The 14113-nt window shown below is 47.5% G+C and overlaps 1 protein-coding gene across 1 annotated transcript in view; it reads right to left on the bottom strand.

Moving 5' to 3' along the window:
• Nucleotides 1-618: 618 nt before the first annotated feature.
• LOC102048041 (D-beta-hydroxybutyrate dehydrogenase, mitochondrial-like) overlaps nucleotides 619-14113 on the bottom strand; it is an 18327-nt gene continuing 4832 nt past the window's right edge. The window contains 4 exon segments of the mRNA XM_055723352.1: nucleotides 619-786; nucleotides 2373-2899; nucleotides 4592-4744; nucleotides 8389-8530. Coding sequence (XP_055579327.1) covers nucleotides 2418-2899; nucleotides 4592-4744; nucleotides 8389-8530 — 777 coding nt within the window. The 3' untranslated portion in view covers nucleotides 619-786; nucleotides 2373-2417.

Here is a 14113-nt window from a genome sequence, read left to right as displayed (position 1 = left end):
ATCATCTACACTGTACCAAAAACACTTGATACTTTCTCTTCCTGCACCACCGCTCTGCTCCTCTTTCCCCCAGCATCCACCCAGAGCTCCACACCCAGGCAGAGACCAGAGCAGGCACTGACAGCTCACCTGAGCGCTTCTCAGGGGGCAGAGGAAGGGGCTGGGGCTCACAGGCTGTGAAATCCTAACCCTGACTTGGCCACAAGGTCCTTGCGTGGCCTTTGACACTTCTTGGCTCCCAAGTCTCCCTTCTGTCTGTGAGAAGGGCTAATCCTTATTACCAGGCAGCTGTAGCACTTGGATGAGTTACATGCAGAGAGCACTGAGGCGATGAATAATATGCAGCACCACTCTCTCAATGCTGTCATTTGAGGGACACCACGTAAAATACAAACACCGATGGGGTGTGTGTTTGCAGAGAGGCCTCTCCAGCTGCCTTCTGCTGATGAAATAGGTCATGCCGCCTGTTCTGCTCCAGGCAGTTCTCACAGAGCCCCCACAGTACCACTACCTGCTGAACCACCACCCTCCTTAATTACCGAGTCCAATTAAATCCCAACCTCGGATTCAAAAAAGGTGGGAAAACCAATGTAGAAATGAGCACCAGAGACACAGACATGTGCTTTACAAATCTGTTTATTTTACTCTCTGTGCAAATCAGAGCTATTTAACATTACTCACATTTCACAGTGCAGGGAGCAGAAGTGATTACAACACTGCTTAAGCTGCTGTTCAGCGGGATCGTTCTGGGTGCTGGATCCCAGGCAATCTCCACGTGCCAACGATCTGGAATAGATAAAGAACTGCACAGCCAGCATTTCCCCGAGTTATTACTTGTAATACAAGCTACCTCCACAGCACCTCCAAGGGAAGCCTGCTTTCCTCCTCAGGCATCACAGCATTCACAGCTGCATGCAGACTCCAAGCATTTACAGCCAGCAGTATATAAAAAGTCTATGGCACAGTTTCCAAGTCAGAGCTAGCAGAGACAGATGAGGAAAGAGCAAACGGTAAGTTCTTTTCATAGCCACTTAATTTCACACAGGACAAAACAGAACCAAGCTGGTCCCTAGAGTAAGAGGGTAAGGTCCCAGCCAGGCCAGCAGCACCCAGGCTGTTCCACCAGCGGTCACCACTGGGACAGAGGGAACAGGGCATGAAGCCAGGCAGCCCCAGCACTTGGAAAAATAATTGAAATCCTGTATCTGGCCAATAGGAGATACCCTTGGGGGTACTGCGCAAAAGTAGCTCATACCAGTTATCAGGAGGTTCTCTGAGGAGAAAATCACGTACAACATGGAAATTTCATTGCAAAATATTAGGAAAAAAAAAAAAAAAAAAAGAAACGTGTCACTTAAAGCACCCTTCCAGAGCTCATCAGGCCACACTGGCTACATAGAGTCCTGTCACTGTTCAAGTGCAGAGAGGATGAAACCAAGAAACTGATGTGGGAAAGCAAGAGCAGCTCCCTCTCCAGCAAGAGGAAGCCTAGCATGGGGCAGTGACCTGAGGGAAGCAGGGGGTGGCTGAACAGTGTCGGTACCACAGCTGAGTAGTTCAGGCACCCGGTACCTAAGGTAGCAGTTTGAGCAGCCAAATTTGTTTGCTACATCAGATTTAACCCTGTTCCACAAAGTTTATCAACAGTGGGTGGAGAGAGGCTGCAAGTCCTAGCATTCACAGGGACTGACAGAGGGAAAGCTCATACCTCACTCGTTATTAGGAGGGCTTTTCCCTGCCCAGCCTGTCTACACTTACTGGCTCTGGCACCTCTTGGCCACAGTGCTGGGAGGGAAGAACCTGTCTTTGCAGTGATCTGACACCCCCAGCTAGGTAATGAGGCTGTTTAGAGGCACTGTTGCTGTTTTCCTGGAGGGAGCAGTCACAGTGCAGCACAGCTTCCTAGCAGTATCATGGAAACAACGGAAGGCTGTGACTGACCCATTTTCAATCAATTGGAAAACTCTGCTTTTGTCTCCCACTTTGGTTTATCCCTTCGAGACACCTCATAGAAACAACTTTGCTCTGCTATTAGCAGCCTGTCCTTGTAAGGAAAAGCAGGAGCCCATTAATGAACCACATTTATCACTGGGAGAACTCTGCTGACCTAATTACACTAGCCACATATTTGACCCATTATGTTAACCTTCCTCTGCCTCCTTCACAATTAAAAGGAAAACACCTTTCCTCTTTAATCAGGACAGCAGGGAATACGAAGAGCAAGAATTAGGGGAAAAAAAAAAAAAAAAGCCATGCTGTTCTCAGCATCCCACAACACTAGACTTGAAGCCATAACCTGAAGTGAAAGCACATGCATCTACAGGGGAGATGCATCAGCAACGGGTGCAGAACAGCCCTAAGCCAGCTCTAACCTGTGCACACCTACGAGCGCTGGAAGGATGCTGAAGGACAGCCATTTACAGGGTGGCTCCGGGGATGTAAAGCCAGTCAGCAATGGCGGTGGGCAGGTGAGTCATGACTTGCAGCCTCACCCACCAGTAGGTCTCCATGGGATTGTAACAGTTGTTTGGGCACGGAGAAGTAAGTGCATCGGTGATGTCATTCAAGACCAGAGACATGTCCTTCAGGCCACTGTTAACGAAGGACTTCATCAGGGCCACGTGATGAGTGAAATACTCCCACCCCTAGTCCTCCTGCACAGTGTGGCTGGCTCCGCTCCACAGTGCCTCAGCCTGTTTATCGATGCTGTCTGCCGTCAGGATGCCTGTAGCTGCCACGAAGTTACTGGGCTCAATGAGGATGACTCTGACACCCCAGCGGTACATCTCCTGCCGGAGGCAGTCCGAGAAGGCTGCCACCCCAAACTTGGAAACGCAATAGCAGGAGCGGGATGGACTCGCCATCCGTCCCAACATGCTTGTGATATTCACCACACGGCCTAGAGAGAAAAGAGCAGGGAGAGATGATGGGCTGCCAAAGAAGCAGGCAGAATATCCCAGTAAAAAGGTGCTTCGTTGGATGATGCTGATTTCTAAAATCTGAATCTTGAAGAGGCATCTAAATCCCTTGTCAAGGAGCCCTTCTCTCCTGACTCAAGCAAGGCTAGCACCTGCTCTGACCTCCTGCATGGATGATACACATGCCTGCCTCTGTATTAAAAAGGGTTTACAAAGCATACAAGACATTCTCCTCCTAATTTCTAAGCAGGGAACTACCCAGACCTTCCGAGGCTACTAGCTGTGTGCTCTCACATCAGTGTGCCCACTCCTGCATCTTGCTACAGAAGCGTTCACATTCCTGGCTAGCAGTGTTACAAGCTGGAAAGCACACAACACAATGTGATGCCACAGAAGCGTTCTGGTTCTTCCTGTAAGTATGACAGCTCACCCGCAGCCACTCTGCCCAACACAGCTACACGCCTCTAAACCTGAGCTGGAAGGCAGAGAACCAGTAGAGGTTTCTCTGAACCTGCAGCATGAGCAGCAGAGCCTGCTCATCCAGCTGGCCAGCCAGGAGTACCTAGAGAACTACTTGCCTGGGACAAATGGAGAGACCTAACATGCTGCTGTCTATGGGGCGGCAAAGAGCAATTGTCCTAACTCCCACCAGCAGCCCATGCCAGCCTGATTGCAGAGCTGTGGCAGCTGTGTTAGATCACGCACTGCCTAGGGGCAGCAACAGCAACGGTCACTCCTCCGTGGGTGGCTCTGTCCTTCCTCAAGACAAGATGTGTGCAATTATGGTTTCAGATGCAAACAGGCTCTTGAAATCTCACCAGCTATTTTTACAGAGAGGATTTTCACAGCCGTGGAGCATGACACTCCTCTGCAGCTTGAAATTTTAGCTGAGAAACAAGTGGGTGGCTCTGCTCTCTCATTCCAGACCTAAATGCAACTTGGAAGAGCTGTGAGAACCACCTGCTGACCTGATGGGTAAGCTACCTTTTGCAGTGAGACAGGGCTTATTTAGTGGTACTTCCTTCCCGGAAACAGTATCTGAGCAACCTTCTCAACATAACCCTTTTTGTCCTCACAGAACACACAGCTGTGCCAGCATTCTCCCACACGTGTTAAATAAAGCAGCTCTTCAGAGTTCTGCTCATACATATCTTTTTTTTTTTTTTAATATAAACCAGAGACTTTTGCTAATACTGTTGTCTTGTAAGATATCTAAAATGGCTGTTACTGACTGTCATTTAATCCACCACTACCACTTTGCAATCACCTGTGAATTACATCACATGAAGGAAAAGATTCAGTTACCCAAACGTAAGCATTTGGTGGACTCTGCGGGCCAGGATTATCTTGTCTGGCCTCCAGTCAGTTTTTCTAAAGGTGGCCTGGAGTCCTGTGTTGTATCTGCCAGCACTGCCAAAGGTCTCTGATACCCTGAGATATTTAAGACAGCACCTGCTGTGTAGGTGCCTGGACTGCTCCAAGAGTGTCCTATACTACCAAATAATTACACAGCATGTTGAACACTGCTGTCTAGTTTGCCTGCATGCCCTAGACACCCTCCTTGGACTGCACAGGCATTCCTTCTAGCACAGACTGAGTCCCGATTTTTAGCTGCATCGCTTTGCTCTGCTGCAAAAGCTCTCTCTGAGTCTTGCCACGCTGCCCAGCATTACCTTTAGCTCTACGAATGAGGGGCAGGAAAGCCTTTGTCACTCTCACAGTGCCCCACAGGTTGATCTCTGCCACCTTCTTGTAGTTGTCTAAACTTGCAAATTCCACCTCTCCAAAGGTCGAGACACCAGCGTTGTTCACCAGACCCCACAGACCTGCCAACAAACACGTGGTTAAAAAGCAGAACAAGGAAGAGTGCTGCAGAGAAGAAGCTTTCCCTGTTGTTCAAAGTAACCCAAGTGCCTGACAAAGAACTGAGACCTTTTGTAGAAAAAAAAGTTGTAGAGAAAAACCCAGCAAGGAGATGAAATACGCTCTTGGTATACCAGGAGTGAAGCCAGTGAGGCCTGTTTGGAACATCAGGGAGTGATGGGGCCAACCAAGCACTGACTCCCTGAATGTCTCTTCTAAGGTCAAATGCTGTCCTGGGGCTTTGTATGGCTGGATCTGGCTGACCCTCTTTTATGCCTTCTGTCGGTCCCAGGTTTGTCTTCACTCCCTGACTTTATGATGGCTTTTACAGTTTGGAGGGGGATGGACTTTCCCTCAATTAAAAAAAAAAAATAGAAGGAAGTGAAACAAATATCTTGGATTTCTAAACCCCTTCACAACTCTGACTCACTGTTTTGGAGACTGGATGGTTTGATCTACAACTTCATGGCCCAGTTAACAGCTGCTGCATTTTAGTCCAGGTACTGGGTTTCCCTCAATCCTAACTATAGCAGAAGATGGCAAACTGACAAGCAACCCTTAAAATTACTAGAAATTAAAAATGTGCATGCAGTCCTGTGACAATTAAATTGACTGCACTTACCGAGAGCTTCTGCACTGAGCCCTTTACATCCTTACATGTCCAAGACTTAGCAACTCACTGAGGACTTGACCCTTCAAAGTGACTACTGCAGGAGTCCCAGTGGCAAACATCTGTAGGACTGAGTCCGTACTTGGTGAATTTGTTGAAGCGCAGGACTATGCAGCCATAAACTGCAGGAGGAACAAACAGAAGAGCTGGAACAAGATAACAGAGTTGCTCCTCATTAGATGTCCTGCCATACACCATGGCCCAATAAATACAACTGGAATTTATCCTCCTGGTGCATTTAAAAACACCAACATGCCCTTGCTAGACTGACTTTCTACCTCACACTGGCCCTACTAACCCTGCCCCATTCCCAGCTAAGTTTGTTTTCCCTGGAGGCTGCTGACCAGCCAGGTATAACAGATCAGAGAAGGTCACGTCCTGCCCAGAAAGAAAAGTGCATTAACCACTCTGTCATGGTCTGTCCCAGAATGGATTTACCTATTACAGCTGCCACCATTCCTGCACCTCCCAGCACTCACATGGTGATCCTGGCACTCTTTTTGTCCAGCAAACCGGTCTTTGTCAGACAATGATGGATATTGCTCCAGTCCACTGGCCTGCAGCTCCGTCCTTCTCAAGAAGGACCCTTTCCCAATCCCCACCAGGCCACAACAGCCCCAGGGGCTATCTGTGATAACAGCGAAATCATGGCCTCCAGCAAAAGCCAAGAAAACATCTTGCTCACCTATTCTTACTTCTGGTTTTTTTAAATTCAAGTTTCTAAATGCTGCAGTCAAGTAGTTCTGCTCCTGCTCTGCCCAAGATCCCCTGCCTGTGGCTGCTACACTTACTGAAGCTGCCAGCTTTAATGGGTCAAGAAAACTGAAAATTCACACTCATCTGGCAGCCAAGTACAGCGTATCAGCCTGAACAGGGTCCTCTGCACTGCTGCAAAGCAGGCTGTAATCACTAGCAGGAGGACCTGATGGTGTAATTTCAACAGTAACATGAAGCTATACAGAGCAAATTTGACAGGGGTTTACCAAAGACCACAAAAGACTTCAACTGTCAGTCCCAAACTGACCCCTGCAGAGTATTTCTGATTCTAAGTTTCTGTACAACGATTTCCCATTTCTTGGGTTACAAAGATTCAGGGACATTCACAAAAGCATTCACAATTGTTCATTCTTGGAATTTCATTGCTCACGGATCAGGTCACATTTCATACAGAACAAAGCGCTGATAGGTACCCGGTCACAGCACTGTTTGCTGGACAGCGGTGTGTTTATTGAGCAGAGTCTTATCACTATTATTTCTTTAGTGTCAACAATACGGTGGGAATGGTGTAAGATAGAAAACAAACAGGGGCACTCCTATCAGAATGAGTTTAGCCTTATGTACACAGCACAGGGAAGAGAGGTATCAATGTACAGCACAAGAACAAGAATGTTCTGCACTAGCTCCCCTGGTGCCACACTCTGTGCAACAAGCACCTCCACGCAAGGCACCTCAGTCTCAATAGTCTATCGAGCGCTATTTATTGGCAAGCCCCAAACCTCGGTCAGTGATGGGCCTAAAAAGAAGCCTTTGCTGCTTTGCACACTGTGCAAACAACTACAGGATAAGGTTCTCAAGAGCAGGAGGAACCAGTCCAACTTGCTGATCAAGGATGCAAGACTTCTCTGTCCCTGCTACACACATGGTTTTGCAAACACTGCTGCATTTATAGGCACAACAGAGCTGCTCCCTTACAAGCTTTCACTCAGTGGGAAATGGCTCCGTGGCAGCGCTGCTGTTGCTGGGCTCTTCAGGAAAAGCTTGAGAAGCTGTGCAGTGTGTGACGAGGGCTGCGTGATTATGTAGGAAGAAAAATCACACAGAGAGAACATGTGTGGGATCAAAGCTTGTACGTTACTCGGTTACATTTCATATGCTTGTTTTAGAAAGAAGGGTGTGCTCATGTAATTTGCATGAAGATTAGAGCTATTATTGTTTACTAGCTTTATACTTGCCATATATGGCAGGTATTTATACTGCCCATGGCAGTTTCATCCAAGCCTCAGGAGAAGCAACCACCCTCCAGCCACAGGACCCTTAAAAGCCCTGGAGCCACAGATGTGAAACCTCAGTCCGCCCTTAGCCTGTGTCTACAGCTGCTGTCCAGCTTGCAGCTTGCACAGAGGCTGCAGAGGAACCTATGCAGGCCAAGAGGCTTCACAACCTCACCACATGGGAAGAGGTTAGGTGGTGTCACACCAGGTTCTGACTATGAACTCAAATCTCACTGCCAAACCACTTCCAAGAAGGAAAAAGGCACACAAAGCGTTGGACTTACATTTAAGGTGGCGTGTGGATTAAGGTGGTCTATGACAAGCCCACCTTGGATCCTGCCTCACATCACCTCTGGGATGTTGTATGGCAAACTGAAAGCATGGACTGACCTGGCTGAAGAACAATCCAAGTCTGGGGGCAGGCCAGTTTTGTGCTCCAGCTCAGCACTCAGTTACACAAACAGGTTGTACCAGCACAGCAGAGGGGACAGCAGTAAGCAGCCAGGGCCTGTCACCTCATCACTAGCAGGGTCACTAGAGAAAGGTCTGTGTGAGCCAGAATGCAGCAGCAGCACCAGGGAAGGACCAGGCTCTGGCCATCCTGTGCCCTTCACAGATAGTCAAGGAGGAAGAGACAGGCTCTTGTACACTTACTGCCACTCACCAGGTTTTACGGGATGTAGAATTACAGCCTAATCCTCCAGCCAGTCTTGGGCTCTTTCCATGTGGCTGCCACATCAACGTCGAGACAACTCTCCTCACCAACATGTGTTCAGCACTGCCTGACTGCCAGCCACACACTGTCACAGGCCTCCAGGCTTGTTAACCTTCTTTTGGTGGCGCAGGGAGGGAATGACCTGGCCAGTGCATGGCCAGCTCTGTAGGAAGGATGCTGTGAGCACAGCAAAGAGCCAGCTGTGCTGGAAATACAAAGATCCCTATGTACCTTCCTCTGGCTCCTTCAGGGTCCTCTTCACAAAATCCACAGCCTGAGCCACCTCCTGGTCACTGCACACATCCATCTGTAGCACTTTCATGCGATCTGACTTCATGTTCTTCAGCTCCCTGGCTCCATCTCCATTCTTATCCTGTTCATGAGAAAAAAAAGATGTCCTGCTAAGACAGACAAGGAGCAGTTACGCAGCTTGGGGCCAGGCTTGTTCGCATGGACAAGAAGCAGAAGCTACTGAAATGGCACACAGTGGTGTAAACTCAGTGCACAAATAAGTACACGAGCCACATGAACCAGCGTGCAAGTCACAGCCATCTTCATCTTCTCTCCAGCACAGCCCCTACGTCTGCATCCGTGACCCATTGCTCCAAAGGGCCACAAAGCCCCTGCTGTTAGCTCCTTGCATGATGGGTTTCACATCCTTAACACTACGAAATACTGTGCTGGCCTGGGATAACCGTGGGTGACTCTCCACCACCTCAGTCTCCATGCTCTGCAAGTAACATAGCAAACACTTGCACAGAAATCAGAGTCAGATTTTCTAGGCTTAAAAGCAAAAGGCTAATTAGGCACTGTCCTTCTGTCATCCCAAAATACTGCCTGGCTTCTAATGAAATAGTATTGTCAGACCACTTTGAAAACAAGACAGCAGGGACACCTTTGGCATGCCTAACAGCAAAGAGTCTGATGCTACAGGATACAGCAGGAAACATTTACAGCTGAACTATATCATAATACTACTTTGCTCTTACTACACAGCGGAACAGGATGCACAGAAATTCATGCACAGTGGACATCTGCCACACAACAACAAGATTACAGACATAAGGCATGAAAGGAGGAGATTCTGGCTGAGGAGGTAAGAAGAAGTCTTCCCCACTCCCCCCACATGACCGGCTCTGCTTTCCTTTCTATGTTTTTCCTTTCTTTCCTCTTCCCCCTGCCCCTGCTGCTCTATCATCAGAGATTCTGTTACTATTGTGGGATTTTTTTTGTTTAGTCAAACATAAACACACTTCAAATTCCAAATTTTACCTGGTCACCTCCAGAAAGGATTGCTGCCTAAGCCTTACAGCCTTGCTCAGGTGGTATATAACAAATAGAAGTGAAAAAAGCACAGATTAGCCACGCAGTCCACAGCAGGCTCAAGATTTAATTCACCAAACTACTCCCTGAACCACAGGCTCTGCCTCATTAGGGAGGAAGAAGTTATGAATTGGTGAGTCACCATGCCTGGCTGCCACTCTTCCTTTAGCACTTGACACCAACTCCCCAGCACAAGGGCAAACAAGGCAAGCAACGCTCCCACAGTCACCTGCTCAGCTGCCTCTGCAGCCAAGCTGACGTAAAAAACTTGTAACCACTTAGTTCTTCCATGCTTATCTCAGGCTATTTAATAAATATAGTATACAGCGTCTCACCTCCACCTTCAGTCCAGTAAACAATGACATGTAATGAAGGAAAAGAGTTGAAATGCCCATCGTTGCTTTGAGTAAAACAGGGTAGCTCTCTTGAAAAAAATCAATATATAGTTACACTGGCGTTACAACAACAGTAGGAATGAGATGCTGAAATCATTTCACAACTGACTTATTTCCAGGTATCAGAAAAACAGCAAATAGAGACTTGAAGCTTTTCTAACGCACACCAAACACGGTGACATGCCGTGTCCAGCCCCCTTATCTAGCCATGAAAAAAATCTCTGGAAGTGGCATTACAAGAAGTTAATAACATAGTCCCCAAAATATTATATTCCCTTTGAGACAGGTAAGGGTTGTGTGATGCCTCACCATATTTCTGGAAGATGCTCTTGCATCTCACCAAGTTATACAAAGCAACTTGCAGCTACTTAACAGTGAATAAAGTGGAGCTAATTCAGCTTGTAATGAGAGAGATTCACTGTATCTTTACAGAAGCAAAAAAGTTAACTGTATACATATCAATTGTCATTTCAGAGCACTGAAAACACCTTTCTCTACATGTATTTTTATCTTCCATAATCCTTAAAAAGTAAACAAGAAATATTTCCACTGTTTTTAGAAACAAAGTCATAGACCAGCAACTTAAAAATCCAGCATAAGTGGTTTGTATTAACCATCTTGAAATTAATTTTCCCGTATCACCAATACAACTCAATCTGCAAAGTTACCTTGCCAGCCACAATATATTCACTGTTGACATAACATTGATTTTGGAAGACTGACTTCAACACACAGTATCAATTGGAACCACTTTTCAGAGTTGCAGCCACCACCTCAGCCACCACTTAACGGTAAAACAAACTGCTTAACTCTCATATCCAGAAAACCTCTTTACAAATGAAGCACCCATGTACCTTCATGGAAAGAAGTGAACATCATCTTATGCTCTGTGGGCTTCAGGGGCTGTAAGCACGTTCCCTGTTCGGACAGCCGCACGGCACTTCCCCCTTGGTTTTTAAACAGTAGATTTGCCAGGTGGGAAAATATCTGGAGCGGCTCCCACGGAAGCAGCCAGGCTGTCCTCCCTGGGGTGGTTTTCATGGCCTTGGGACTCATCAGCAGGAGCCACACAGCAGCACGAGCCAAGGGGGGGGGGCTGGCAGCAGTGACTCAACTGCTCCTGCAAAACCTCTCTCTCCTCCCTTTGCTGTCACTTTTTTTCCAGCTGATTTTTGTCCTCTTAGAGGATCTCCCAGCTTCCCCTTCCCGGTTCCCTCAAGAGCTGAAAGCTGCCCTGCTCCAGCCCAGCGGGTTGCCCAAGCACTCTCCAGAGAGGCCTTTGGTGGGACTGGGCTGTTTCCTGCCAGATATCTCGCTTCCCCCAGTTATCCTGCCCTCGCAGCCCTGCACGGCTCTGGTTGCCCACCCCACCCGCTGCCTGGCCGGGGCTGCCCCTGGGTGGGGAGGCAGACAGACACACAAGCCCTCTCCGCCCAGCCAGAGCCTCGCTCCAGCGTTCAGCTGCCTCCTCTTCCCCTCACTCTTTGCTCCCCTGCTCTGGGACAGAGGATCCCAACGACGCTGGTGCTGAGCAGGCAGACCACAGAGGGGCTTGTTAGCGGATAGTCCTGAAACAGACCAAGCTGTGGCTTTTTCTCAGTGAAGCTTGTAGGATTCAGGATTAGGTCCTGGCAAGCACTTGGGCACTCGCAGCGGGATGTCAGCGGGAATCAGGAAGCCATGAGCACAATGCTGAACAGCCGTGGATCCAGTCTGCCTGCTCCATCTGTGTCAGTTCCACCACACCCTGCTGCTGCCTACGCACCCGCTCCCTCCCCGCACTTCCTGAGCAGAACACCTCATACTGGTCGTTACTGGATTCCACCTAACTGATTTCAGACTCCACCCGATACATCAGGATCATTCTGAACCCTATTCCCCAAAGGGCCTGCAATCTTCCCTGCCTGGCACCGTGCCCATTTCTTTCCAAGTGAACTCCCTATTCCAGGGGGCACTTCCACGAAAGTCTCCCTGGGATTTAACAGCAGTGACAGGCTTAGAGAGTAAGTTTGCTCATGAGACTTATCATGAGGGCCTGCGTCAAAACCCTTACTCAGGATGCATTTATTACTTCCCCTTTAACCACTCTGCTGCTTGGCCAGAATGACACAGCACAGCCTGTTCCCAGAGAAGTTAAGACAGACAGCGTGTATCACACCAAGATCTAGATACCTGTAAAATTGACAAATCGGCATGTTGCAATCTCATCTAGTGCACCAAAGGTGAGCTGCCTTCCAGAGGTCTGTCTCCTTTGGGAAACAAGTACAGTATCTGCCCTCTTCCCGCCTGCTGGAAATCCCCTGTCCTCCAGGTGCTCCTGAAAGTATCACCCATGGGGCAGAAATGACAACGGCTCATCCTTTAAATACTTTTCAGTACATTTTGTCAGGCTTGGTGAATGTGAACACACCCATTTATGTAAACGTTCCCTGTTCTTTCCCTTTTCTTGCCTGCAGTCCTCATGAAAACTGCTGGCAGTAGGCATCTGAAAACAACTTATTCATTTTTTCAGTAAGATCAATGAAAATAAGACAATGACCATTTCAACTTTTTCTGTACTTTCTACTTTTTGGGTTATTTTGTAATCAATTTCTGTGTGGTTTTCCATCTTATCCCTAATATATTAAACTGAAACCTTCTCTGTGAACTCACTTGTCCTTGCTAAACTAAATCCCTTTTGCACTTGATCCTCTCCAGTTCTAGCCCAGTATTCTTGTTATTCTGTAACTTTATTTTTGACTGTCTGATCATTAAAAAGCTCTTGATACACCTGACAGTGTACCACCACATATTTAATACAAGAGTGTTCTGTGGCAGTTAGTACATCAGGGATCCTTTAATTCCCTGTATAAAAGCATACAAGTAAGTGATGATAGACTAACTACGTGTTAACTAATAGCCTGGCATCTGCTCTACAACTGTCCCCATACCTGCTCTTGACCCTGCAGCCCTCACTTCTCTCATGACAGGGGAAGTTTCCTTGCACTTGTCATGCACAGTTAGATGCACAATGCCAGTTACCACAGGGTAGCTGCATCCTTAGCCCCACCACACGTGCGCTCCTTCACTTACCAGCAATAATCACTAATATACTCATACCTTGTTCTTCACAAGTGATCTGACCTAACAGCTCCCCTGCCTTCACTGATGGATCCAAAGGGAGGAAACATCATCTTTTTCTGTAGTCACTACATGCTTCCTTTTCTTAGAGTAGTCAGCTCTAGATCTAGAACCATTTTCATCCCACGCGCATTCTACCGTTAGGTTTTCAGTAAGCTCCTGCTCATCAAATTTTAAATCACTAGGCTATTATCTCCCTCAACCATGTAAAATACAAGGCTGTTAAATGAGGATGCTGGCTCTCCCAAGAACCGTAGAAAGCATGTGGCTGTTATATTTTTGCAACACCTATCCAGGTAACTGTGTTACCACCAGACCCTGTCTTTCAGATGTACCTAACAGCAGAAATGACAACACTAATAACCTGCCAGGGAAGCAGGGGGAAGCCACAAGTGAAACCCTGGGGCTATGAGTCCAGGTCTCCTGAAAATTTATTAACACATAGAACAAGAAAAATCACATGCTCCCACTCTCTACCCCTTCAGGGTCAAGTGCTCAGTCACTTGCAGAAAGTCACCGGCCGATCAACTATGATTGCTGATGCATTTTCCACTTCCACACAAACCAGGTATGGAACCACAAGAATTTTGGCTGAGTAAGAAGTTGGCAGGCCAGATCAGAGGACAGGTGACCAAGAAGCAGTATTTTTTATTCCATCAATAAAACAGGAGCATTTAGGTTTTTTATGTGGCTTCAAATGAAGCCTGGCCCTCTCTGCTCTGCACTAGTATTCTGCCTTCTGAACAGCTCTCTCAGACCGCCCTATCTCCCCCCTCCTTTCTGTTTCCTACACCTGCTGCTCTGCAAAGTGAGTGCATGACTTGCTATCACCAGAGACAGGCATCCCAAAGCAGCGTATGACATGATTATTGAAGGATTTACAGAGCCTCCACATGGAAATTTCCAAACAGTGGCAATTTTCCAGCAGGACTCTTTTGTTCTCAAGTTACACAATGTGTCAGCTGATAATAACTTTCTCTTCTGGTGTGGTGGAAGAACGTAACCTCCGCTGAGATCACACAGGCAACAAGGGCCACCTTTTTCATTTGTTCTCACCCTCCACACTACTCAAGAATCTGTTGTCATCACTCCTTGAGCATCTGTGCTGAAATGGCCAT

This window comes from Falco cherrug, chromosome 11 (genome assembly GCF_023634085.1).
Source record: "Falco cherrug isolate bFalChe1 chromosome 11, bFalChe1.pri, whole genome shotgun sequence".
NCBI classification, from domain to species: domain Eukaryota; kingdom Metazoa; phylum Chordata; class Aves; order Falconiformes; family Falconidae; genus Falco; species Falco cherrug.
The sequence above is the reverse complement of the archived record's forward strand: the minus strand, read 5'-3'. Positions and strand labels throughout refer to the sequence as shown.